This window comes from Passer montanus, unplaced genomic scaffold, assembly GCF_014805655.1.
Source record: "Passer montanus isolate IOZ18808 unplaced genomic scaffold, ASM1480565v1 scaffold9, whole genome shotgun sequence".
Taxonomy (NCBI): Eukaryota; Metazoa; Chordata; class Aves; order Passeriformes; family Passeridae; genus Passer; species Passer montanus.
This window is the reverse complement of record NW_024374367.1, coordinates 5,112,154-5,135,985: the sequence shown is the minus strand read 5'-3', so window position 1 is coordinate 5,135,985 and position 23,832 is coordinate 5,112,154. Positions and strand designations below refer to the sequence as shown.

The 23,832-nt window shown below is 38.5% G+C and overlaps 1 protein-coding gene across 2 annotated transcripts; it reads left to right on the top strand.

The window, feature by feature from the left end:
- The first annotated feature begins 854 nt into the window (after window positions 1–854).
- Window positions 855–23,032, top strand: DENND6A (DENN domain containing 6A). Of its 2 annotated transcripts, XM_039734076.1 has the most exons (20): window positions 855–1,483; window positions 4,120–4,158; window positions 4,263–4,305; window positions 7,104–7,216; window positions 8,213–8,293; window positions 8,658–8,763; window positions 9,793–9,872; window positions 11,308–11,370; window positions 12,012–12,067; window positions 12,409–12,531; window positions 12,708–12,803; window positions 14,843–14,937; window positions 16,644–16,709; window positions 16,808–16,872; window positions 17,484–17,573; window positions 18,263–18,316; window positions 18,398–18,507; window positions 19,062–19,164; window positions 20,625–20,699; window positions 21,179–23,032. In XM_039734076.1, exons 1-20 carry the CDS (start codon window positions 878–880, stop codon window positions 21,308–21,310), a joined length of 2,196 nt encoding a protein of 731 aa, XP_039590010.1. In that variant the 5' UTR covers window positions 855–877; the 3' UTR covers window positions 21,311–23,032. The 2 variants fall into 2 exon arrangements, with proteins under 2 accessions (XP_039590010.1, XP_039590011.1); XM_039734077.1 differs by lacking the exon at window positions 11,308–11,370.
- The last annotated feature ends 800 nt before the right edge of the window (window positions 23,033–23,832 follow it).

The following is a 23,832-nucleotide window of genomic DNA, read 5'->3' as shown; positions in this document are numbered from 1 at the left end:
GCAGAATTTAGGAATTAACTACTTGAAAAATGTGTGAGTGTTGCATGGTATCACTGTAAAATACCTGAAGCAGCTGGAGACAGAGAGAACCTTCTCACAGAGCCTGCCCGAGGCTGCACACTGCAGAACCCCATTCCTATCTCAGCCTATCTAACATTCACTTTGCTGCTCATGCTTTGTGATAACTGAAGGCTGCTGTATCTCAAGTTATTACCATGATAATTTTGTGTTATAATTTTCTCTGAGTTATATGTTTGTTCATCTTTTGTCTAGAAAATTACTCCAATGATCAAAGCATACTTTAATTTCTAGCAGTTTGCTTTTGATAGGTAAACAAATGTTAATGGGCCTTAAGGAAACTGTGCAACAGAGCAAGGAGTCCTACGTTTTCTTTTAAGTATGTATAGATTTATTATCTTGGTTTTAATATTTACAACTCCTGTTCTGGAGAAAAAATAGCAGGTAGTGATTCAGGTGGCAGCTCATCCACACCTGCTGCTGCTGAAGCTGTTCTAGTAGCAGTCAACCAAAAGCCTAGTGTGAATAATTTAATTAAAAGAGGTCAGGAGTTCTAGGGGAGGTGAGTGCATGATTTTTTTTTCTTTTTTTCTTTTTTGTTAAATAAAGTAGCTATTTAGCACTTTTAACTCTACAAAATGTTTCATAATGAAATATAAATAGCTGTTGGACTGTGCCAAAAGAATATTTGAAAGCTCTTACATTATTAAAGCGCTTGGGCTTTGGCTAAGGCACTAAAAGAGGGTTTAAGAGATTTGGATGCTTTTTTTTATTATCCCAGTTTCCCGTGAGGCTGAAGCTGTCCAGAGGGGTGTTTCCATGTCCCTGCCGTGCGGTGCTCAGCCGCGCACGGCTCACGATGGAGACACAGCCTGTTAATAACACGGCGGCCCCAGCAGCTGCTGTCACTGACGTGCTAAAGGGAAAAGAAACCCGACTGATCCGTTGCCTGCAGCGCTGCCCTCGCGAGCACCCGGCTAAGCAGCGGCGGGGCGGGCTCCCCGGGGCCGGGTGCGGTGCCTGCAGCCCCGAGAGAGGAGCCGCTTTCCCCCGCTCGGAGGGGCCGCGCCGGGCCGGGCCGGGCCGGGCGCACCGCGGCCCTTCCCTGGCGGGCCGCGCGGGGGCGCTCCCTCCCTACGGCCCCCACCCCCCCGCGCTCCCCGCTGGAATGGTTTGGCCTCCCCTCGGTGCCCGCTTGGCCCCTCCCACTCCGAGCGGCTCCGGGGGGAGCGGGCGGGGCGACGCGAGTCACCTGACTCCGCGCGGCGGGGCCGGGGTCGGGGCCATGTCGCGGCGGGAGCGCGGCCCGGAGTCAGGGCCGGCTGGTGCCGAGGTGGCTGCCGAGGATGCGGAGCCGGAGAGTCCCGACCAGTGCCTGTCGCTGCTGCCATGGGACCGCTTCTCAGCCTGGCTGCACTGCGTGTGCGTGGTGGGCTTCGACCTGGAGCTGGGCCAGGCCGTGGAGGTACGTGCGGCGGCGGGCGGGGGGCAGCGCTCGCCCTGCGGGCTGCGGCGGGGCCCCGCCGGAATCGGGCGCTTCCTCTGGCCCCGGTGTTGCACAGAGGCGGGGGAAGCTCGGCCGTGCTTGAGGAAGCGTGGTTGGACGGAGTCCTGGAGCGGAGAGCGGCTCGGCTGTCCCGGGCGAGGCTGGTGCGGCTCTGCTCATGGTGCCGCTTGTGCTGGCAGTGAGCTCTTGTAAATGGCTTGCATTGCATCCCCAGATTTGTATGAAAGACATCGCCGGCTTTCTTTGCGTACGAATAGCGCTGATTTCTATGGCTTGTAGGTGTTAAAAAGTGTGATAATAAGGGGAATGTGAGTGATCTCTTTATAATTAACAGCGTTCTCCGGGTCGCTGAGGTGTGCGAAAAGGTTCTGTACAGGTTTGAAGTGTTTTCCTTCAGCACAAGCTGGATGCCGGCCCGTGGCAGTGTCACAGCTACGGCTGCGGCTCCCAGCTGTGCCCTCTGTGCAACAGGCAGGGACAGCTGTGGCACTGCTTTGGGAGGGACAGGGACAGCTGTGGCACTGCTTGGGGAGGGACAGGGAGAAGGACAGCTGTGGCACCGCTTAGGCAGGGCAGGGACAGCTCTGGCACTGCTTGGGCAGCGACAGGGACAGGGGCAGCTGTGGCACTGCTTTGGGAGGGACAGGGACAGCTGTGGCGCCGCTTGGGGAGGGCGCAGTGCTGGGAAATGAGAGAAGAATTACTGCTGGGGTCAGTTTCACATCCTGTTTCACCCTGTTCTCCGTGTGACTGCGCAGCGAACTCTTGGTCTGCAGGGAAAGTCTGTTTTTCTTTCTCTTGCCTTAAAGGGGTGCCAGCGTAAATGCATGGCAGACTGGCCTAAAGTTCAGCCAAGCTATTACAGTATGTCAAATACAAGACTGTTGGCCACAAAGAAATGCAGATAAAACCAGGATACTGTGCTGATTATCTGAGTTCTCTTCCCTTGATGTTATAAGGTGGTGGTAACAACAAAGACAAACGATTCTGTATAACCTGTGACTTGGGCAGCTCTTGTGCTCAGTGGCTGAGGGAAGCACAGCCTCTGTCCTGGCTGAGACTTCTCAGTTGACAGTCACATTCATTTAACTGGATGCATAAAAATGAGACTTAAAATGTCTACAGAACTAAGGCCTGTTTTTTGGGTTTTGTTTTTGGTTTTTGGTTTTTTTTCCCAGTATGCAGCTGCAGGAAGAATAATTAGCTTCAGTTTATATAGGAGTTCTGGGAAGAAACACCTGCTAGTGAGAACAAGTATGAGTTCAAGTCTGTATGCCAGTCTTCTGAGTAAGGTGGATAATTCAGCATCATTCAGCTTCTGAAAGTTACATTAGGTGTACAGCTACTTAGCATAAGATAGCAAAGGAAAGTATTAAGAGTTGGAAAAGAGACAGTGATACGTTTACTACATGCAGAATGCAGGTGTTCCAGTGGTGTCTGCTTTCAGCTTCAGTTGTACTAACAATGTCTTACACAGCTGGGCACCATTTGATAGGAGACTGAGGGGAAAAAATGCACTGGAGACTTTATGGCTGAAGGACAGAAAGGTGCTTAGTCAGAGATCAGCCAGTGGGTAGATCTGTTGTTTTCTATAGAGTAGGATAGTGTTGTGTTACCAGGAAATAAATTTACTTACATTTAGTAGAACAAGATTAAATGAGATAATGGGATGTTAGCTGTAAGGTAAGATGAGAACTGCATGGAGCTACTGTTCCTGCATTCAACTTCTGCTCTTCAACTGGGTTCCGTCTTTGGAAGCCCTGAAACCTTCTTTGAAACATAATCCTGGAATTTCTGTCAAATTTCCTCTGCTAGCCACACATTTCAGGAGTTTTGGAGTGGGTTGTTTTGAGGACCTTTTTAGGTGAAATTTAGGTGTCTGAGGTTTGTACTCTTTCTCTATGTTCTGTTCCCACCTGCTTGCACAATCACTGATTTTGTACATCCTTTCATTTCTGAAGTAATTGTGCTTCCGCTTCTGAGTTGTGTTGCATCATTTTTTTGTTTCTGTGTTGTGTGAACTTACTACATGTTCTGTTTGTTTTTCTGTAAGTACAAAAAGCCATGACATTGAGTTTCCACAGTTGTCGTTAGGGGCTAGCGTTCATCCTCCAAGAGCTGGTAAAAATAGAGATCATGTTTTGTGGTTGAATTTTGGTTACTCCAGCCGAACTTTTGATTGCAACAGATTTCAGACAATAATGTGTGTTTGCTTTAAATGTAATCATCTACTACATTTTACATGTACAAGTTGAATCTAAAAGATGTATTCTTGCTCTCCTTTGAGACCTTTTGCACCAAAAATCTCAACTACTCTGAATGTATGTTCTGAATATACCTTTTTAAATGAACATGTGTGGTCTCCAACTGGCATCCAAAATATCTTGTAAAGATGGGTGATCAAGAAAGCTTAAAAGCACATGAAGATAAGAACTGAGATATAATATTCATAGCTTACAATTGAAAATGTCCTACAGCTGGGAAGGGGTTGTCCTATAGCTGTTTGAGGGTTGTACTGGTAAAATATTTGATGGAAATTTATTGCTTATGCCCAGCTTATTTTCAAATAAAATAATACTGCTTTTTTCCTGTAGGTGATATACCCTCCACATTCCAAACTCACAGATAAAGAGGTAAGTCATAGTTGCTATATATAATTTGGTTTTAGCTTAGGAAATGTAAATACATTATATTTCAGGAAATATAACAGCTCTCTTTTCTTTTCCCTACCCTTTAGAAAACCAATATTTGCTATTTGTCTTTTCCAGATTCTAATTCAGGTAAGTGCTTTCTTCTCTCTGTAGTCTGTTGTTGGAATAAACTGTGTTAAAAGAGAATTTGACAGGATGTATTCTGGGCTTTAGATCAAGTACGTATTTATATATCTTAATTGACATGGCAATACAGAAATGTTGCAGCTAAGGTTAAATGTAAAACTGCAGCTGTCTGCATTGCAGTAAGGTCTGAGGATTCTCCTCTGGTTTATGTAAGTGTGTAAGACCTTCCAGATGACATTTGTGCAGACATTTCAGAATACTGGGCAAGTGAAAAATGAACATCTTAATCTTGGCCTTTAAATAAAATAGTAGAATTCTCACTGTAGAGAGGAGAGTAGGCATGAAATTTGAAGGATTTAATAAAGCAAATGGAACCCTTAATAAAGTATATGGAACTGTCTGCTCATAAAGGACTAAATGTATATTTTCGAAGTTCATAACAGTGAAACTGACTTTTAAATTCAAAAGCATTTAGAAAGAACAGTTGTGAAAGGAAAACCTCAGCTATCTTCTCTGTTCTTGCTGTGCATGTAGCTGTGTGTGGTCCTGCTTGTTAAATTATTCTTGAGTCTAAACTTCTGCTCTTCTGCTGCCAAGGAGAAATTGGGACATGTGGCTGATGGGTTGGACCACCTGCAAAAAGAAATTACAGAAGTTCAGACTCTTTCTTTCACATTTATTTCTGTACAGAAGTCAAAATTTGCAGGACCAGCATTGTGCCTGTAACTGCACTGGCTGTGCTTTTGGATGCTCTGCAGTATGACAGCTTGGATAGGGGGTGATGCAGATGTGTGCTTTTAATGTGTGTGAGCTCTCTCTTACATAATTTTTACAGAGTATTTTGGCTGCTTTTTCTGCTTTGTCTAAATGTCACTGAAATTAAGGTATTTTTTTCTGTTCTTGTTATTCTGTATGCAAATAGAGGCACAGCTGCTTTCTGTTACTGAAATCTAGTTAACTGTATCTTCTAATTAGTCTTATTGTTAATGGTTATAAATATCTTCAGTCTTTAAAAGGTACAAAATCATGTGTTAGGACCAAAGGTTGCTTTCTTAAAACTTTTTGTGTATTTTTTCGAATAAGAGTGTAGTATTCTGCTTTAGGCAGAATAGGTATATATGAGGAGGATTTTCTTTCAGCAGGGAAAAGTTCCACATTTTTGCTTTTTATAATGTCCCTATTAAGAACTGTTGGTTCTTGATCATTCTTGGTAGGCTTAAGTTTCAAATGATGTAGAGGGAATAACCTGTGTAAAACCTGCCTTCCACAAGGCTGGAAGTGTTTCCTGTCTGTTAGGATTTATTTTTTCATCATAGGCCTTAGCATAAAAAGAAAAGCTTTATGTAATAGAGCAGTGAAGGAAGTCATTAGCTTGCAGCTAAATTTGAGGTCAGCCCATCCCAGGTTTTCATGGCTCAAAAGGTTAATTCAACTTTTTTCTCTTAATACTACAAAGAGATATTATTCCAGTACTTGTGGCTGTGAATTTAGAGGAGAAAATTGATTTAATGAGCTGCTAGATCACAACACTTGTGGTTTTAAGCTGAGTTTTGCAGTACAGTTATTTTTAAAACAATGCTTTATCTTCTCTGCATGGATAATTGAAAAAAGAATAGACATTTGCCAATCTTCTCTGCAAGAGCTTGTTAAATAAGAAGACATCATATTCTGAATGATATTTCAACATAGTAATGATTAAGGGTAATTTAGGTCTTGTGTGTAGGTTTTTATAATAGTTTGTGAGGGCTTCTTTCCTTTGGATGAAGGGAAGAAGCTTTGAAAAGTTGAAGCAAATATTTAGTGCTGTTATTGGTGTGTGCTGTGGTTTTTCTTATCATTGCATCCTTGCTTGTTACCTGCTTGAATGGAACGGTCCCATCTCACCATGCTTTGCTACAAATATTTAGTGCTGTTATTGGTGTGTGCTGTGGTTTTTCTTATCATTGCATCCTTGCTTGTTACCTGCTTGAATGGAACGGTCCCATCTCTCATGTTTTGCTGCTTTTGGTTTTGTCTTGGTGCATGGAGGGTTTGTGGCTGCAGCTTCAAGGTGAGAGACTCAGACCTGGGGGCTCTGTGTGTGTCCGTGTTCCTCTGCACAGCCAGAGCACCTGGTCAGGGGTTGGGCTGTCTGTGCTTCTTGCAGCAGGATGTGTGTGACTGAAAGAGAAGAGGAAATGGAACTGAAAACTCTGGTGAAACAGTTCCGTGGAGAACGATTAGTTACATTTTTCTCTAAGAAATTAATTTTGATAGAAATTGAGGAAAACTTTGCTCCTTGGGGATATTACTGGGAAGTCCTACTCAATTTCACTCCGTTTTCAGCAATTAGCTGTGCAGCTTTCAAAATGATGAATCCTAGACCTGCCTGTGGAGTTACACATCAGCATAATGCACTCCTGCAGTGTGACTTCTGTATGAACTGTATGGTGTCAAAAAAAGAGGTAAAGAAAGTGCAGCCATGTAGCAGAGGAATGATGTGGCTAAGATGGTCAGAACTATACAGGCATACCAATGAAATGGGGAATGGCAGTAGAAGAGCCATTTGACCTGGTTGAGGACATGATAGTCACTGTGAGGCAGTGACTTTTCTTTCCTTGTTGCAGACAGTATATTTACTGTTGACAACTATGCCAAATTTTCCACTTATAAAATTATAAATATATTAATGTTCACAAGGGCAATGCAAGATAAGTGAACCACAACTTTGATACCTCTTTGGCTGTAAGCAAGTGCTCGTGTTAAACAAGGCACAAACTCAGAATGCTGTCTGTCTGTCATTTATCTCTTCCCCTATATAGGTTGTCTTGGGGACACACAATTTTGCTTTAGATTCCGACGGTCTCCTGGAAGGAAAGTGTCCTTGTGTTGTTTTCTGGACCAACTGGATAGAGATCTACCAGTTTACTTAAAGGTTGGAAATCAGAAAAAAAAAGAAGTTAAAATTTCTTTTGGGTAATGTTAATTTGTGGGTCTTGACCTTTAAATATAATGTTTGAAAAGAAAAATCTCTGAACTGGATGTCCTGAAAGTCAAAACTCATTTGTTGTAGCACGTTGTTATAATAATAATAAAAATTCATCATAATAATAATAGTTTCATTAACTATTCTTTTTTTATTAGTATGGATTTTGGATTACAAGGAATTAAATAGAAGCCCAAATCTGTTTAATTATTAACTAGGAACCTGTAGATCAAATTGTAAGAACCATTACTGTTGTGGAAATGTGAAGTGCTTTATAACTTAATTTTAAAAATTCCAAGAAACTTGGGCTGTCTCAGTTTCCACTCTTCACTTTTTGAAGTTGGAGCAGTTACCTAAAAGAAGTGGTGGCCAAGAGTTGTTCTCATCATGTCCATAGGGAGTATTGAGGCCTCTGGGAGCCTGATTCTCAGACTCAATTTAGTTCTGTTTATGTGGCAAATACTTGAATTCCTTTTCATAGGAAGGATGAAGCTTATGTCTTGTCTTTGAAATGTGAGAGCCTACTTCCTTAATATTCCAAGAATCTTTTGTAAAACTAGCACATTCAAAGACTAGGTTTTATCTCTTCAAGTCAGGGCTTTAATGTTTTTAACTGCTAAAATCTTTTTAGTGCTGCTTTGCAGAATTATAAAAGTTGATTTATTCCTCAAGAAATTATTTCTGGTTTTGGTTTCACATTGTGTCAGGGGAATGTAAATATAAAAATAGTAAAGCCAGAAAGCACAGCTGTTTCCCCATGATGATTTCTCTTTGAAGTACTTACTAAAAAAGATAATGCTAACAAACACAGTAATCCTTCTACTTTATTGTATTTAATAAACTATGGAGCTCACGGGGGAATAGGCTTTTAAACTGTATGTTGAATGCTTCAAAAAGGAGGGCAGTAACAGGTGGTTGTATTGAATTCTTCCCTTTCTTTTGCAGAAGGACTCAGCGTATTACTATGGCTATGTGTATTTCAGACAAGTTCGAGACAAATCATTAAAAAGAGGCTATTTCCAGAAGGTAATTTCAGTTATTTTAGGAAAATATTAATTTGGAAATCAATTATTTTTCAGTGACTGCAGAGGAACAGGAAAACTGTCTTGCTCTCCAACTAAATTAGTTGTTAATTTATAGTAAATTGATCTAATCATACATCAGGTATGCTATGTTGCAGCTCTGCTGTCAGAAGAGATAGTTTTGTGTCTGTGTTTAAAAACAAAAAGTTGGGAAGTTTTGGCAGTTGGTTGTTTGCAGTTTGCCTCTACTCAGATGTGTGGTTGGCTTGCATGGGTAAGAGAAGTCCCACTTGGTGTTGTTTGAGAGTAACAGGTGCAGTAGAACTGAGGGAAAGACTGAAAATCTGTTTTGTTACTCTTTATTGCAGTCACTGGTCCTCATCAGCAAGCTGCCTTATGTCCATCTCTTTCGTACCATGCTTAAGCAAATAGCACCAGAATATTTTGAAAAAAGTGAAGCTTTCCTGGAAGCAGGTAGTGATCCTATAATGTTGAGTTCTTACACTATCATATACTTCTTCTGGAGAAATAAACAACTGTTGTGTTCTAGTTTGTGGTTTTGTCTTCTTGTAGGGTAGATGGTTGCAATTTTAGCAAACTGGCTTGACTTCTAGATCACTGAACAGAGCTAATTCAGTTCTGGATCTTCCCTGGGAGAGTTGGATGCCCCATCTGAAACACATCTAGGGTTGTGTGTGTTTCAGGACCAGCTGTTGAGCACAAGGAGCTGATGGCAATCCTTACTTTGCACTCTTCACCACCCAAGTCTTTTTGGGCAGTCTGACAACTTTTGCTAAGCAGCTGTACAAATGTCATCTTGCTTGAGGTTTGGTTTTTTGTGTGTGTGATTTGTTTGTTTTTTGACCGAATGGAAAAAGTGACAGAGCAGTGCTGGTAACAGGTGCCTCAGCCTTACTGCAGAGCTGAAAGAGCTGGAGAAAGGCAAATAGAAAAGTTATTTGCTCTTTGCCTGGAAGAGCTCTGTTTTGTGCCTGCCCCATACAACTTTAATTGTTTTGTTAAATGTTTTTGTGTTTTCACTGACCAACAGTTTGTGTAAACCATAAAAGAATTGCATTTTTCAATCACCTGTTTTCTTGAGAGGTTGTGCCATGAGCAAAATAAGCTCTGCAGAAACTATGAGAATTATGTATTATATTTATAATGGTTTACAAGAAAATGCTGGAAAACTTTCTAGCCAAGTTCTTTTCAAATTCTTTTAGTATGTACTTTCATGGTTTCTCAGATAACATTTCTTCAACTAATTTTAAGTCTTGTTGCCACATAAAATGGAAGACCAGAGAACACTGTTTTCTTGAAATGAAAATCCATATTGTTCTAATAGAATGAAACATGTCCAAAAGGCTGTAAAACTTCAGTGTAATTGAGAGACAAGCAGAAGTGCTGTGGGTTATTAGCACTGACTTCAAGTTGCAGTGTGCACAAAGGTGACTCTGTGATCATGGTTTACAGCTTGCAGAAACTCTGGTATTTTTCTTTCAGTTTGTAGTGACGTTGATCGTTGGCCACCTCCAGTTCCAGGGAAAGTTCTGCAGTTGCCTATTATGGGTCTTATAATGAAGGTAAAGACTCCTGCACTTGTTCTTTGAGGTTGTTTTCCCCACCTTTCACTGTACAGTTCCTCACTGCCTTGTTTTCATTGTCCTGTTCTTCCAAACAGGAGTAGATGTTTACAGCATTCAGAGTGAAGGTCTGGGAGATCTTGATTAGGTGCTTTAATTGAGGGGAGGAGGGGAGGATCTTTTACAGTGCTTAGGTTAATATTTAATTTTAGTAGTTACTAAAAAGTGATGTTTCAATACAACTACTAGTTGCAGTGTCTGTATTATCACACTGGAATTTGCATTCTAGGAGACTTTAGTACTAATTATGTTTGTCAAATCAAACATAAAGTAGCACTTGAAAATACTGAGAGTTAAATTCCAATCAAGCAAATTAAATATATTAATGAAAATCATTCTCATTCCTGAAAGTTGATGAGTAAAAATCTTTTTTGTCCCATACACTAGAAACAGTTGCTTGTGTTGTTTATATTTTTTAATGGCAGTGAAATATGTCTGAAGAAAGCTGTTAAAGAAGTTGTATCTAGGGCACAGTGAAGAACTGTTGAATTTAAACAGTGGTTAAGAACTGGGCCTTTGGGAGTTGTATTCATTTTATAATCCATATGAAGTGCAGTTAAATGGATTTGATGAAGTCAGAGGTTACAGCCAGAAGATACTTCTCAGCAGATACTCTCAAGTTCATGGAAAAACGTGTCTGCATCAGCAGGGAGAGAGAGAACTTTCTGAAACTATACTAAAAGCAGAAATTTAATAGAATGGTTCTGGAAGCTGGCTGATGAAGAGTGTCAGATATGTTTTCTTTGGGTATTGCCTGCATTTATCTCATCAATAATTCTTACCCATGAGAACTGAAGTTGCTGAACTGAGTAAAGCCATCATTACTGTCCAGTGATATTGTCGCTGGTTTTTTATACTGTTTGGGCAGTTTTAAGTGTTGTGTGGAAATGACATCCATTTGTGCGTACCAGCTTCCACTATGATTAAATTTGTAGTACTCAGGACAGACAGATGCAAACTGTGCGGCCGGAGAAGCATACTTATGTTCAGACTGTTTGGATTCTGAAAAGTCTCACTTGCCAGAACATCTTGATGTTTTAGGAGAGAATTCTTTCTGAAAGTAATTCTGTACCATCTTAAACCCCCAAGACCTTATTTCAGATCATTGTTTCCAAAATTTAGAGGTATTTTTATTGATATTATGGTAACAGTTTTGAATTACTTTACAATAGTCACTTTTTAAACTGGAGTATTATTTTTGTATTCTATTATTCAATTTGCAATTGGAAATTCTGTAGGTGGAAGTTCTGTAGATAAATAAGCATCATGCTGTAGTATACCCTCTCAAAGTATTACAGATTGTCTTTAAGTCAGCATTTTAAGTGTCTGCTGAATTCAATACAAGGGAAAATAAATCTTTCTTTTTCTTTCCAAGTTGCGGATTCCAACGTATCGTGACAAGCCTGGAACAACACCGATAGTACAGAATATGCACCAGGTAGTGATTAGATACTGATACTGGATATAGCCCCAGGCACAGCTAGAGATCTGCTTTCATTCTTTCAACTTGTTAGTTAGTAAAGATTGGTAGCAAATCATCATATACTATGATAATAATGAAATCCACAATCTTTGAAACTTTGAATGGAGTAGTCCAGATCTGGATTCTTCATAGAAAGTATATTCTAATCCAGTTACCCTGAGCAGGGAGAGATATCCAGGTCCTGGAAGAAGATAATTGGCTGGCAAAATTCTGAACCTGAACATCCTTTTAATGTTTGGATAGTTTGGGGTTTTTTGGGGATGAATCCAGAATGAAAAGTCATTAGCCATAGAAGATGTTTATAAAACCAATCTGTGTCTTCATGTGCAGTTGTTGGAGACAGCTTCAGTATTTTATTTATTTTCTAGACTGAAAGCCACATGCCTGTAAGTAAGGGGGGTGTGTGTGTGTCTTGGGAGATGTCTTGCTCATAGAACACAAAGGTAGTTGTGGAGATAATGTACTATATACTGCAGCAGTGCATAAATTGTTAGACTATATCCTGTCTACATGTCTGTAAGCATTTAAGGGAAACCATTTCATTTAATACCTAGGTGTTCTGATGAGTAAAAACCAAGCATTGCGATGTCTTTTAGGCAGATGCTCAGATCTCCATGGCTTTACCGACTGTTCATGAAGTAGATCTTTTCAGGTAGGAGTTTGGACTGATTAATTCCTAGCTGTGAACTCCCACGTGTTTTTGATTTATGGCAGTTCCTTAACATATTTCATGGCTTGTAAGCTAACATTTATCAGTGTTGGTTTAAATATGTTTTTCTGTAAAGTTTGCTAAAACACGGTTTTGACAATATACAGACTGAAACTGCAATAAATAAGCAAGTTCATTAGATGTTCCATTTTACAAGAGTATTTTATGTTTTTCAAATTACTACTAAAATACTACCACAAACTTCTTTTTTATGCCTTTATTAACAAGAAGAAATATGTATTTTATGATGTCAAATGTATTGAAATACCTCAATCTGTCTTTAGGTGTTTCTGTCCAGTGTTCTTCCACATTCAGATGCTTTGGGAGCTGGTGCTGCTGGGAGAACCACTTGTTGTGATGGCACCATCACCAGCAGAATCCTCAGAAACTGTGTTGGCCCTTGTTAGGTAATGTAGTAGAGCTTTCTAACTATGGCTGAGGGAGTCAGTGTAAGATTCCAGCTGAGCGGACCTTCATTTGATCTGAGTGTGATAAAGTATTACAAATTTTAGATTTGCTGGTGTCTTTCATGAAAGTTTGCACTGAGTACATAAACCAAGCTCATCCTTCTTGTACCTTGCAGCTGTATTTCACCACTGAAGTACTGCAGTGATTTCAGGCCATACTTCACCATCCACGACAGTGAATTCAAAGAATACACAACTCGCACACAAGCCCCGTAAGTAAATCAGACTCTCTGGAGAAGATGTTGCTCAAAGCCACTCATGACCATAAATTTGTATTAAAATACTGTTTAACTATTCTGGATTTCTATAATTAGAGAATTAGGTTTAGACTATTTTCTTTTTTTTTTGTGAGATTATCATGCAGAGTGCAGTAATTAGCTGATTTAAGTTTTTATTCCAGTTAGATTAGACAAAGAAGTTACAAAACAATGCCCTAATTAAACCAGGCTTGAGTTTCATAGGATACTTCTGTACAGAATAAGTCAAACTGCAAGTATGAACCCAAGAAAAGTTCTTGCTTTTCCATGAGGGTTTGTCTGTGCAACACCAGCTCCAGAGTAGCTCCTTGGGAAATTCTGCTGTAATTGTTTTAATCTTTAATTAACTGCGAAACGAAGTGACTTTTAGAATTCAGCATACATACAGCTGTTTTGTAAAGCTGAGTCAGCTGGTATGCTAGTTGAGACCATTTAAAAATTGAATATCTGTTCACTAAATTTATTAGGTTATTGATGTAAATAAGTCAGAAATTATTTTCTTAAGAGTGTGAATGTGCAAAACCAGTGATGTTTGAAACTGCTGTAAGGACACATTTTTTTCTCCCTTTATTTTTTTTAATCCTTCTCTTACTTTGAGAGCATACACCTCCTGTATTTCTTAATATATGTTATTTAAATGCAGCTTGATTTTGAAATGGAGTGCATTTGTTAGATTCAGTAATCTTTTAATATAAATTTCTTCTAATGTCAGAACAGGCAGAGATTGTTGATTTGGATTTTTTGTTTGCTTTGTTTTTTTTACTGTAGTTTTCCTCTCAATGGGTGTATTGCCAGAGATAGAGCAGTGGAGAAACACATAAACACAGGCAATATGTTTTAGATTGTGTTTCATGGGAATGGTCATACAGTATGTAATTTAGTTTCTAAAAATAGTTCCAGGAAGAATTTGGTTAAACTTTAGTAACCCATGTTTCAAAATTCCATCCACTCCTCCGTAGCAAATTAGAAAGGTTTGTCACTACAGGGATTAGTATTTGAAATAGAGCTGAAATTGCCCTGACTTTCTTATGAAAAACAAGAATTTGGAAAGATTGGAAATAGGTTTTTAAAACCATGGGTCTAAGAAGATGAATCCAAATGATGCCAATTCTCTGTGTTTTATTATCTTAATAATAGAGGGGAGCAGGGAAACCTATGGGTAGTGTACAGAAAGTGTTAAACTTTGGGATTTCTAAGACCAGTCTAACAAAATGATGATAAACCATTTTTAAGATGGCAGTTTCAGTGATACTTAGTGCTATATTCCTTAGCTGATGTTTGACTGTAAAATGGATAGTAACCACTGTATTGAAAAACATGTTCATACCTCATCATATCAGTGCTATAAATCCCACATTTTGCAGGCCTGTGCTGTAGCAGCAGCACTGTGCTCTTGTTCCCTGTGTGCCTCTGTGCACCCCAAGCCAGGAGCCAAGCACAGCGCAGGCAGAAAAATCTGGCAGAGTGTGAGCTGGGGCTCTCCAAGTGCTTGTGCTGCATCACTTGATAACTGCTGCTTAAAGCAAGTGGCATTTTAAGTGTCTCATTTTATTAACGACATGCACATTCAAGTACTGAGAGTTTGTTATCATCAAACCTTGAAAAGTAGCAATTTGTCTTACATATACGGGTCAGATTCCTGCTCATAAAAAAGCAAACAAAAATCCAACACATCGCAAAACCCTAGTAACAGATAACGTGCTTTTCTCACTATTGCAAGTGGGCAGGATTTAGCCAAGTCCAAGCAGATGAGGTCATTTTTATTCTATTCAACAGCAATTGAATTTGTTGTTGTTTGTACTTTAAGATACCTGTCTTATTTTCTAAAACATTGAAATGTTGGTAAACATTTGTGCTCTTATGTGCAATTTAAAATGTAACTCTTAAATACCAATGGTAAATAATTTCAAGTAAAGAATTTAAGTTGGTCTTTCCTGTTTGTTAAGGCTGAAGCTCTTGCTGTCAGATTTTAAACATTGTCATTACTTTTCTAGGCCATCTGTCATTCTAGGGGTGACAAATCCCTTTTTTGCTAAAACACTTCAGCACTGGCCTCACATTATCCGAATTGGAGATATCAAACTTCCAGGTAAAATAAAAATATTTTCTACAATCCTATGCAAATGGATCTGTGTGCTTATTTAATTACAAACATACGTAATTATGTTCTATTTATTTAGATTAATGCTAACTAAATTTTCATGGATGTAAATCTGTCATGTGAAATTAGAATCTTGACTGCTCTGTCTTTTCAAATCTAGTATCTTAATTGCAAAAGATAGTAATATTCATTAGTAATGATGTTTTACCTTTCACAGAATCCTGAATTTGTATCTCTACCAATAAGGTATTAAAATGAGACATAATGTATTATTGATGTTAATTCTAGTGTGAGTAGAATATAACAAATCAGTCACAGCCAGCAGAGAATATGAGACCCATGTGAAAGCTATGTTTGAATGTTACAGTAATCTAAAAAGTTGTTGACAATATTTTGATATAATATTTCTAATCTGGCAATATTCCAGTAATTGTTAATTGTTCAGTCTGGATGATTTCCTTACGTGATTGAGTAGAATTTTCATGTCATGTTTGGATAACGTGCCAGTTGCCACCACTCTAATTATTGTATGAATTTCCTGAATGTAGCTGTTTGCTGGTACAGGTTCACTATGCTGCTCTGACAGTGGGAATGCATAAATATGCAATTAAGATAAAACACCATAAAATTAATTTTGGTAGAAGAAGTTAATTTTAACTTCTGAGTACACTGAATTAATTAAGGATTGCATACTGTGTTCAATATAATTAGGCAAGGTTTTGCTTAACTTTAAAACCCCATGTCTGTCTATGGTCAGAATACCTGTGGGGACTTAGTGTAGTGTGGTGCAGAATTGCTTTGCTGCTGTGTAGCTAATGTTTGGAAAGTAGAATCTTAATTAAACTCTGCAAATCCATTTAAACAGGTGGACTTCAAATCTGATATACAGTTTCAAGTATTAAATAGTTTTGATGTAGCTATGGGAAATGCTTAGTCAGGAAGTTCTACAGATGTATCTGTCTGACCTGTCTTTAAAAATTAATATTTTATTTCTTTAGGGACAAAGAGGGGTTCTGATTATTTTTTGTTGGTTTTTTTTGCTTCATTTCCCCCCTACTCTGCAGTTCCAAGAGCAATTTAACTGTTACTGTTTCTAAAGTCAAGCATCCACATAGATTTATGAGGAAGATTCTGATGAGGCTGCAATACTGTGAACAGGGTTTAGGGTCTTCTGGTTGGAGCAAGATAAATTGGGAAAACAAAAGCCCTTAGTGTGGCCTATGACAAAGGAGACTTAAATTCATTTTATTACAGCACTTAATCCATGGCTACTATTTTATTTTCTTCTATACAAATTTTAGTTATGCCAAGGTACCAAAGATTTGTTCCCAAAAGTATTTACACTAAGGGGAACAAGGGAAAATGGAATAAAAATATGAAATTAAGAAAATAATTATTCTCTGCTATATATCTCTATGTTAATTGGCTGCTTTGATTCAAAAGGTCATCCTTAGGCAGATTTTTGTTTGTGGGGGTTTTTTTGGTTCACTTTTTGCTTGTTTGGGTTTTGGTTGGCTTTTCAGGTTTTTTTCTTTTCAACAGGGAACACTTAGATGAAATGAAAAGTCAATTTGCTGTTACTCATGTGTTTGCTGGGTGTTTCTGGATATATGCTTAGATACATGTCAATGTTTCTAATGTTTCTTAAAATGTTAGATAGTCTTCAAGTAAGGTGGCTTTATGTGTTTTGGCAGGTGAAGTTCCAAAGCAGGTGAAAGTGAAAAAACTGAAGAACCTAAAAACTTTGGACTCCAAACCTGGTAATAACTTCAGAGTTAAATTGCCAGTGTTTTAATTTTAAAAGGTGTACCTTGTTTCTCCTTTTCTCCTTTGGCTATATGCTGGTTTTTTTCTTTAGGTGTTTATACCTCTTACAAGCCATACTTGAACAGAGATGAAGAAATCGTTAAGCAGTTGCAAAAGGTAATGCTGTAGATCACTTCTTAATGGCAGCTGTTTGTGTATTTTGTGTAGTGGTGTACAGTGGTTTCATGAAACTGGATTCTGGTTCCTTTGCCCCAGTTCATAACAAAATAGATGTATATACACAGATGTATATTGTAGAAGGGCTGCTGCCTTGTTAGCAGCTTCTATAACTATATGAATGGTGGACCTCAATAAGTTAGCTTAATAATTTAGAGAGTTAAAGATATTTTATCTGTTTGTCTGTTGAGGTTTTCCATCCCTGCCACCCCCACTGTGGTCTCTTTGGTCTAAAAGTCTTACACATGGGGTGTGTAAGAATCAGAGGTTCCAGATTTTAACTGATTTGCAAACACTTCTTTATAGAAACGTTTCTTTCCTTGAGTTTTTACATGAAAATAAAAAAATCAGTAATTGCAAAGATAAATGTCTGTACAAAAGAACTTGAGGCTATTGCTTTCCTTCCCTGGTTTGGGGTAGGAAGTGCTGTGTGTGGGCATATGGCAAATGAATACAGATTCATAATAAATAGTCATAAAAAGTAAACCCACCACAACTACCTACATACTTTGGAGTAACAGACTGACTGTGATTTGTTTTGGTTTTTTAAGGGAGTCCAACAGAAACGTCCTACAGAAGCACAGAGTGTGATACTTCGGCGGTATTTCTTGGAATTGACGGAAAGTTTCATTATTCCTTTAGTGAGTTCTTAGAGTAATGGGGTTTTTACATCAGTAATAAGGGGTAGTTGTTCTGGAGTTACCCTGAGTCCAGTAGCTCTCTCCAGGAATCAAGCTTGTGTCCAGCACTGGGCCCAGCTGGTGAGGCACAGCTGCCTCCTGCTGTCACACCTGACACTTGGCCCCACTCCCTGTGCCTTGGGCACCTTGGGGCTCTGGCCCTACCTGTGCCAAGCCTTGCTAGAGCAGAGATGGCCACAGCTCAAACAGTCTTCTGTGGGTTAATTCTAGCTCTAATGTTTGGGTAAGGGACTCAGAAAATCTCTTCCAAACACTTGGTACAAAGTGGGGTTACTGTTTGGAATCACCCACGATACAAAGGTACCTGTGGACTGTTTCCACAGAAAAGAGACATTGTTTACCAGTGGCTTAAGTTCAGGATATAGATACTCTATGTGTGTATTTGCTTCCTGCCCTTCTCTGCCTCGTGTCCTTCTTGAACTTCAGTGGCTCAAAGTTCTGCAGTTGGGAACTACAGTCTGTAGAAGATAAGCTCCTTGTTTTCTCATGTGGTAAATACGCACAACCCCACCCTGTACCAACACTGGGGAGAGAAAATACTGTGGTCACAAGCAATAAGTAAACACACATGTGGACTGTGTATCTTTAATGCTGGTTATGCAAACAACCTTTCCTTTTCCTTTCCCCAGGAACGTTACGTGGCAAGCTTAATGCCTTTGCAGAAATGCATATCACCCTGGAAGGTAAGGAAGTGGAATTTGAATGAGCTGGAAATTGGTAATTAGAGAAATTAAGGTCTGCTAATTTTTTTTTTCTGTCTGTAGAGTCCACCACAGCTGAGGCAGTTTAGCCAAGATGACTTCATGAAGACATTGGAAAAAGCGGGACCACAGCTCACCTCAGGTTTAAAGGGAGATTGGATAGGACTTTACAGGTAATTTCTTTCATCAGCATAAAAAAATTTATATAAATTAGATCAGTAATATTAATGCTATTTTTTCCTGTGGAAACTTACAAACAGGATTGATTTGAGTAAGACTTTCTTTTAGAATATATGCTTTAATAGAAATTGTTAGGGCTAAGCATACTTCACTTGCTTAAATCTCTTTTTGCTATCATTACAGGTTTCTGTAGATTAGTGTTATTTGTGGTTTTATTTCTGGTTCTAGCTTGATTCCTCCTTCTAATCAAACACAAAGATAAAAATTAGGCTGTTTCAAACTGAGCCTTGATCTCTTTTCCTGAAATTCCCTAATCTTTATTGTGTTTCAGACACATGTTCTTTACATTCTTTTCTCAATCTTTGTCTTAATTACTAGAATTAATGTTAATCTCTACTTTAGAATATTTCATCTTTTTGAAAGTAGGTAGAGAAAGGGTTCTAATGTCTTACTCAATCTCAAATATCATTATATCTGATGATGTATAAAACACTGTTACCATACTGTACTTAAATAAAAAATGTATTTTTCTTTGGTGTTTTACCAGGCATTTTTTGAAATCGCCCAACTTTGATGGTTGGTTTAGGAGCCGGCAGAAAGAAATGACACAGAAGTTAGAGGCCCTTCATTTAGAAGCACTCTGTAATGAGGTTAGAAAAATGTGTGCTTACAATTATATATATCATCTTGTAATAAAAATACATCCTCCCACAAGTCAGTTTTACTCCTGTTCTCATAGGTTGAACATGGCATTGTTGACGGTTTTGTGAATCCTGATCTAGCAAAACATGATTTTGTTAAACAAGTACAAGCTAGAACCAACACAGCAAGAGAACAATATGAAATACAGTTCACATGTCATAACAACTCTCATCCTTTGTAAAACCTGCCTTTAGTACTTTTAGGTTTGTTGTGTATTTTAAAATAAAGTACACACACCCACACTCCAAAAGAAAAGCTTTTTCCTCTTACTTGACAATGTTACTCTACTCAGCTTCCATCCTTGGCATCCTTGACAACATATTTTCAGTTACAATATAGTTTGTAGCTTTAAAGGTAAAAATTCAGCAAATTTGACATTCTAATTGACAGCTAATTAGATCTATTTAGTAAGCCTACAACTGATGCATAGTAATGGAAACCTTAGAAGTGAAGTCTGTTTATAAAAATGCCACATAACTATTCTGATGTTGTAAGATCCATTCCTTAATTAAGAAGCTGAAGTGGGTATCAATATAATTAGAGTTTCAACAACTGATAGAGAAAGGAACTGCCAGAGGAGAAGACGTTGTACAGGCAGAGAGGGAATAAGAGGAACAAAACCAGAGTAAGGCAACACTACAGCTTTAAAACAAACAAAATTGCTCTGTTTATTTCTCAAAAGCCATTTATTTTTATTCTTTGTCTCGTCAATTCCCAAACATTAAAAATGTAGCAAATCCAAACAGATTATTCAAGTAGAGCAGACCAAATAATTTTCAGGTCAGTTATACCACTTAGACTCTATCCAACTGTCTTTGACATTAACTTAATCAAAGAACAGGAAAAGTATTACAAATTTGTTACTGATTCTGCTCCTTTGTTTTTTCTTTTGACCCACAAAATGAATGTTTCTTTGTACATGAACAAATGTTTTCCATAGGTGAGTCGTAAGGGGGTAGGGGAGCAGAACTTCCATAAGAAAATTCACTTGATTGTATCTTAGCAGTTATCAACTGTGATCTCCTTTAATGCCCTAGAAACAGTAAGCACTGCCCTGAACTATTTAATATTTCATTGTGCTGGCAGTTCTGATTTGGTAATCATTCACTGCCATTTGGCATTGTAGATGCTCTTTCTCAAACTGAGCCTGTTTGGCAGGATTTTTTTTCCCCTTTAATTTATTTGTATTGTGTTTGCAAGTTTGCTGTTATGTGAAGTACTGGGCAAACATGCAAATAAAGCAGATTTTGTAGTTGACAGTAAAGGCAGTGCATGAGTAAAATGAGGTTAACAAATGGCATAGGAATAAGGACAATACCTATTCTGAACATTAGGTATAGATTAAGACCTCTTTTGAAAATTACATATGTAACCATAAATAATTCAATGCCTAATCTTTTTATTTTAGAACTTGGTTTTCTGGAGTCAGAAGCATACTGAGGTAGAAACGGTGGATCTTGTCTTAAAGTTAAAAAATAAACTGGTAAGTAACTGAATTAAACATGACTTAGCTACATAAAAGCATTACAGAGTTGGATTTGCAAGTACATAAATGAAAATATTCATCATTATCTAGGTAGTTTAAAGATCCAGTCATTCATTCAGGCTTTAAAAACAAAAACAGTCAATTTCAGCCATGCCTGAGAAGTTATTTGGCTTCCCAATGTCATCTGGCTATGCTGGAGGCATTGTATTGCTGGGTTTTTTTTTTAATTAGTTGGAACTCTGTGTCTGAGCTGAATCCCCAGGGAAGAACAAAACCAAATTTTGTTATTATTTCTGCAAGTCCAGATCAATGTTCTCACTGTTGTGCCGTTGCTGAGGAAACCTGCTGTTGTCCAAATTCCTACTCAGTCAGCAAATGAGAAATTCATTTTCCAGATTTTGTAATACATGACTTTGATATTTCTTAAGGTAACCTTGCATTTTTAGTACAAACCTTGTTTTTTGATACCTTTGCAGTTGCAGGCTGACAGAGAACATCTTCCTGTGAAAACTGACACGCTGAAAAAGCTGCAGACACACATCCATGATATTATACTGGCACTGCCAGATGACTTACAGGACATCTTGCTCAAAACTGGCACAACATGATTTCTGCTGAGCTTTTTTGGTGCCAAAAACCAGAAGGCAAGTAGTCTCACAGAAGACAGTGGCTTACCAAGTTTGGAACACAGCTCTAAACCAGTGCATTAACACTACAAATGGACTGTACTAATAGGATAGCCCACTATGTAGTTTTCACTGTTTTTTCCACTCAATACCAATGCAACTAAAGGGATTCTTGTGTCTAATACTATTTGAAATAAGTGCTCTTAAGAATAATCTGTGGGCATATGAAGCTGGGCCACAGTATAGGACTACAGTGCAGTGCTGGCATTGCAGAATGTTTTCCAATTGGTGCTGCTATACCCAGTCCTTCTCAGGGGTAGGCAATATTAATCCTGTACTGTCCTGTTGATGTAGTATCTGATTATTTTTCTTTGGTTTTTTTACTTTTAGTTTTTAATTAGTGGTAAATCCAACTGACATATTGGTGATTTGGCCAGAATGCCTTATAATTGAGGTATTGTACTGGTAAATCACTGGTTTTAAAACTGTTTCAGGAGCAACTGAAATGATCAGATCCATTCTTAACTTTCTGTATTTCTCCTTCTTACCATCTTTTCAAAATGATACTGATTTAGCATCTTTAAAGAAGAGAAGGCAGCTGACAAAAATTTCCTGAAAGGAAGTCTTTTCCACTCAATGTCAGTTATCAGGGTGCTCTTACATGCCTTAAAGTGATTATATACTAATTTGTGGTTTTAAACTGCTGACATTCAGGATTTCAACTGGATCACTCATGTAAATGTAAGCATGCAGTATTCATCACAGGACATGAACACTGTGGTGTTCTAATAGGGATTTTAAAATGGGTAATTTTGGTAGAGTTAGCTGATACAGTCTGTTTCAGTTGAAGATCAGTCAGCTCCTGTTATAATTTTAGACATTGTTTTTGGCTTACCCAGTCAGGTGTTTGAGGAGATGATGAGGCTGGAGGAAGAAAATGTTGGCTCCAGCTGAAAAAAGCCTCTGGACAGGTCAGACTGGCAAAAAAAGATTGTAGCAGGAAATTATTCTCAGTACGTGCATACAGTAGACATGCATAAAGACTACCTTCCTCTTGCATTTGAAGCAACAAGAATGGGATGGTTTATCTTCCTGAACAAGTTTCAGTGGTATATAAGAACTCAGCTGCTCCACATGCAGTGTTGTACTTTGACCAGTTTCAAGTAGAGCAAACATAATGCTATAGTGCACACATACTTTTATATGTCAAGTGGATCACAGTTATTAAAAAAGATGACTCTGCTTTTAAGTGCTTGGATAGAATTTTTTTAAATCTTAGGACATAATCCTGCTATAAGAACATGCTTTTGTATAACAAATATTTCATACCATATTTCTAAAAATGTCTTATTTAGATATAAAGCGTCACAACAGTATTTTTATTAAAATAATGTATTTTAATACTGTTATGTTTTGTATACAATTACGACCAAAAGTTTAATGTATCTGTTATGTTACATGAACTATACCACTTCAGCATTAATTGCTAATTTGCAACATTTTTTTGCACGCCCTGTGAAAAGCATTTCTAAGCCAGAAATTATTAAGTGGCCATTCATACCCTAAATTATCTTAACTATTTAATCTGTAGCACTATGTTGTTTCTTGGAACCATGTAAACTGGTAACAGCTATGATAACTAGCACATGACTGCAAGTACGTATTTTTTTAAACAAAAATAAAAGAGTTTGATTTTTATTTTTCTTTTCCTTTGGATGTTATGTGACTTAGATGATGGGTGTGTTTGGTTTGCTTGGTTTTTCCCCTCTCCTGTGTAAGCAAAGCTGTTCAGCTTGCAGAGACTGCTGCTCGATGAAGCTGTACCCCTGAGCTGACCAGAAATGTGATGGAGTGGTGTTGTAGTTGGATGCTGCATCATGGTTGGAATATGACAGAGCTGCAGGATCCTCAGCAAAGCAAATGGCAGGGCCTGGATTTTAAAACAAGTGTTAGATTGTACTCAAAGAACTGAAATAGTGAAAGGTGTCTAGGAATGACCCAGATATACTGAGAATAGGCCAGCCTGCAGCTCCAGAAAGTAACTGTCCTCAAGCACAGGGCAGCTTAACTTTCCTAGCCCAAAAAAGAAGTGTAAATACTGAATGCTCTGAACAGAGGATGGGTGAGTGTTGGAAACCTAGAACTGGACTCCTCAGATTACAGCTTCCTGATGGTTTTCATGGTTGGTCAGGATCATATTAACATCTTAGGCATGAGCTAGATTTAAAGTATGATTTATTTCTTTTATGAAAATACAGCTTTCCATCTAACTTTACACCAGGTTTTGGTTCAGAAGAATATTATTTAGAATTAGAATAAGGTTTTCAACATGCTACCTCAGAGCTATTGTGGATGCCCCATCCCTGGAAGTGCTCCAGGTGGGGTTGGACAGGGCACTGGGCACCTTGTCTAGTGGAAGGTCCTTGGCCCTGGCAGGGGTGGCATAAGATGATCCAACCCTTCCAACCCAAACCATTTTATGATTCTATGAAAAGAACAAGCTT

Coding starts and splice junctions, on each gene's coding strand:
- DENND6A (XM_039734076.1), top strand. CDS start 878: ATGGAGACACAGCCTGTTAATAACACGGCGGCCCCAGCAGCTGCTGTC. Junction 7,217..8,212: donor ATCTACCAGTTTACTTAAAG/GTTGGAAATCAG, acceptor TTTCTTTTGCAG/AAGGACTCAGCGTATTACTA. Junction 18,508..19,061: donor GATTGGATAGGACTTTACAG/GTAATTTCTTTC, acceptor GTGTTTTACCAG/GCATTTTTTGAAATCGCCCA.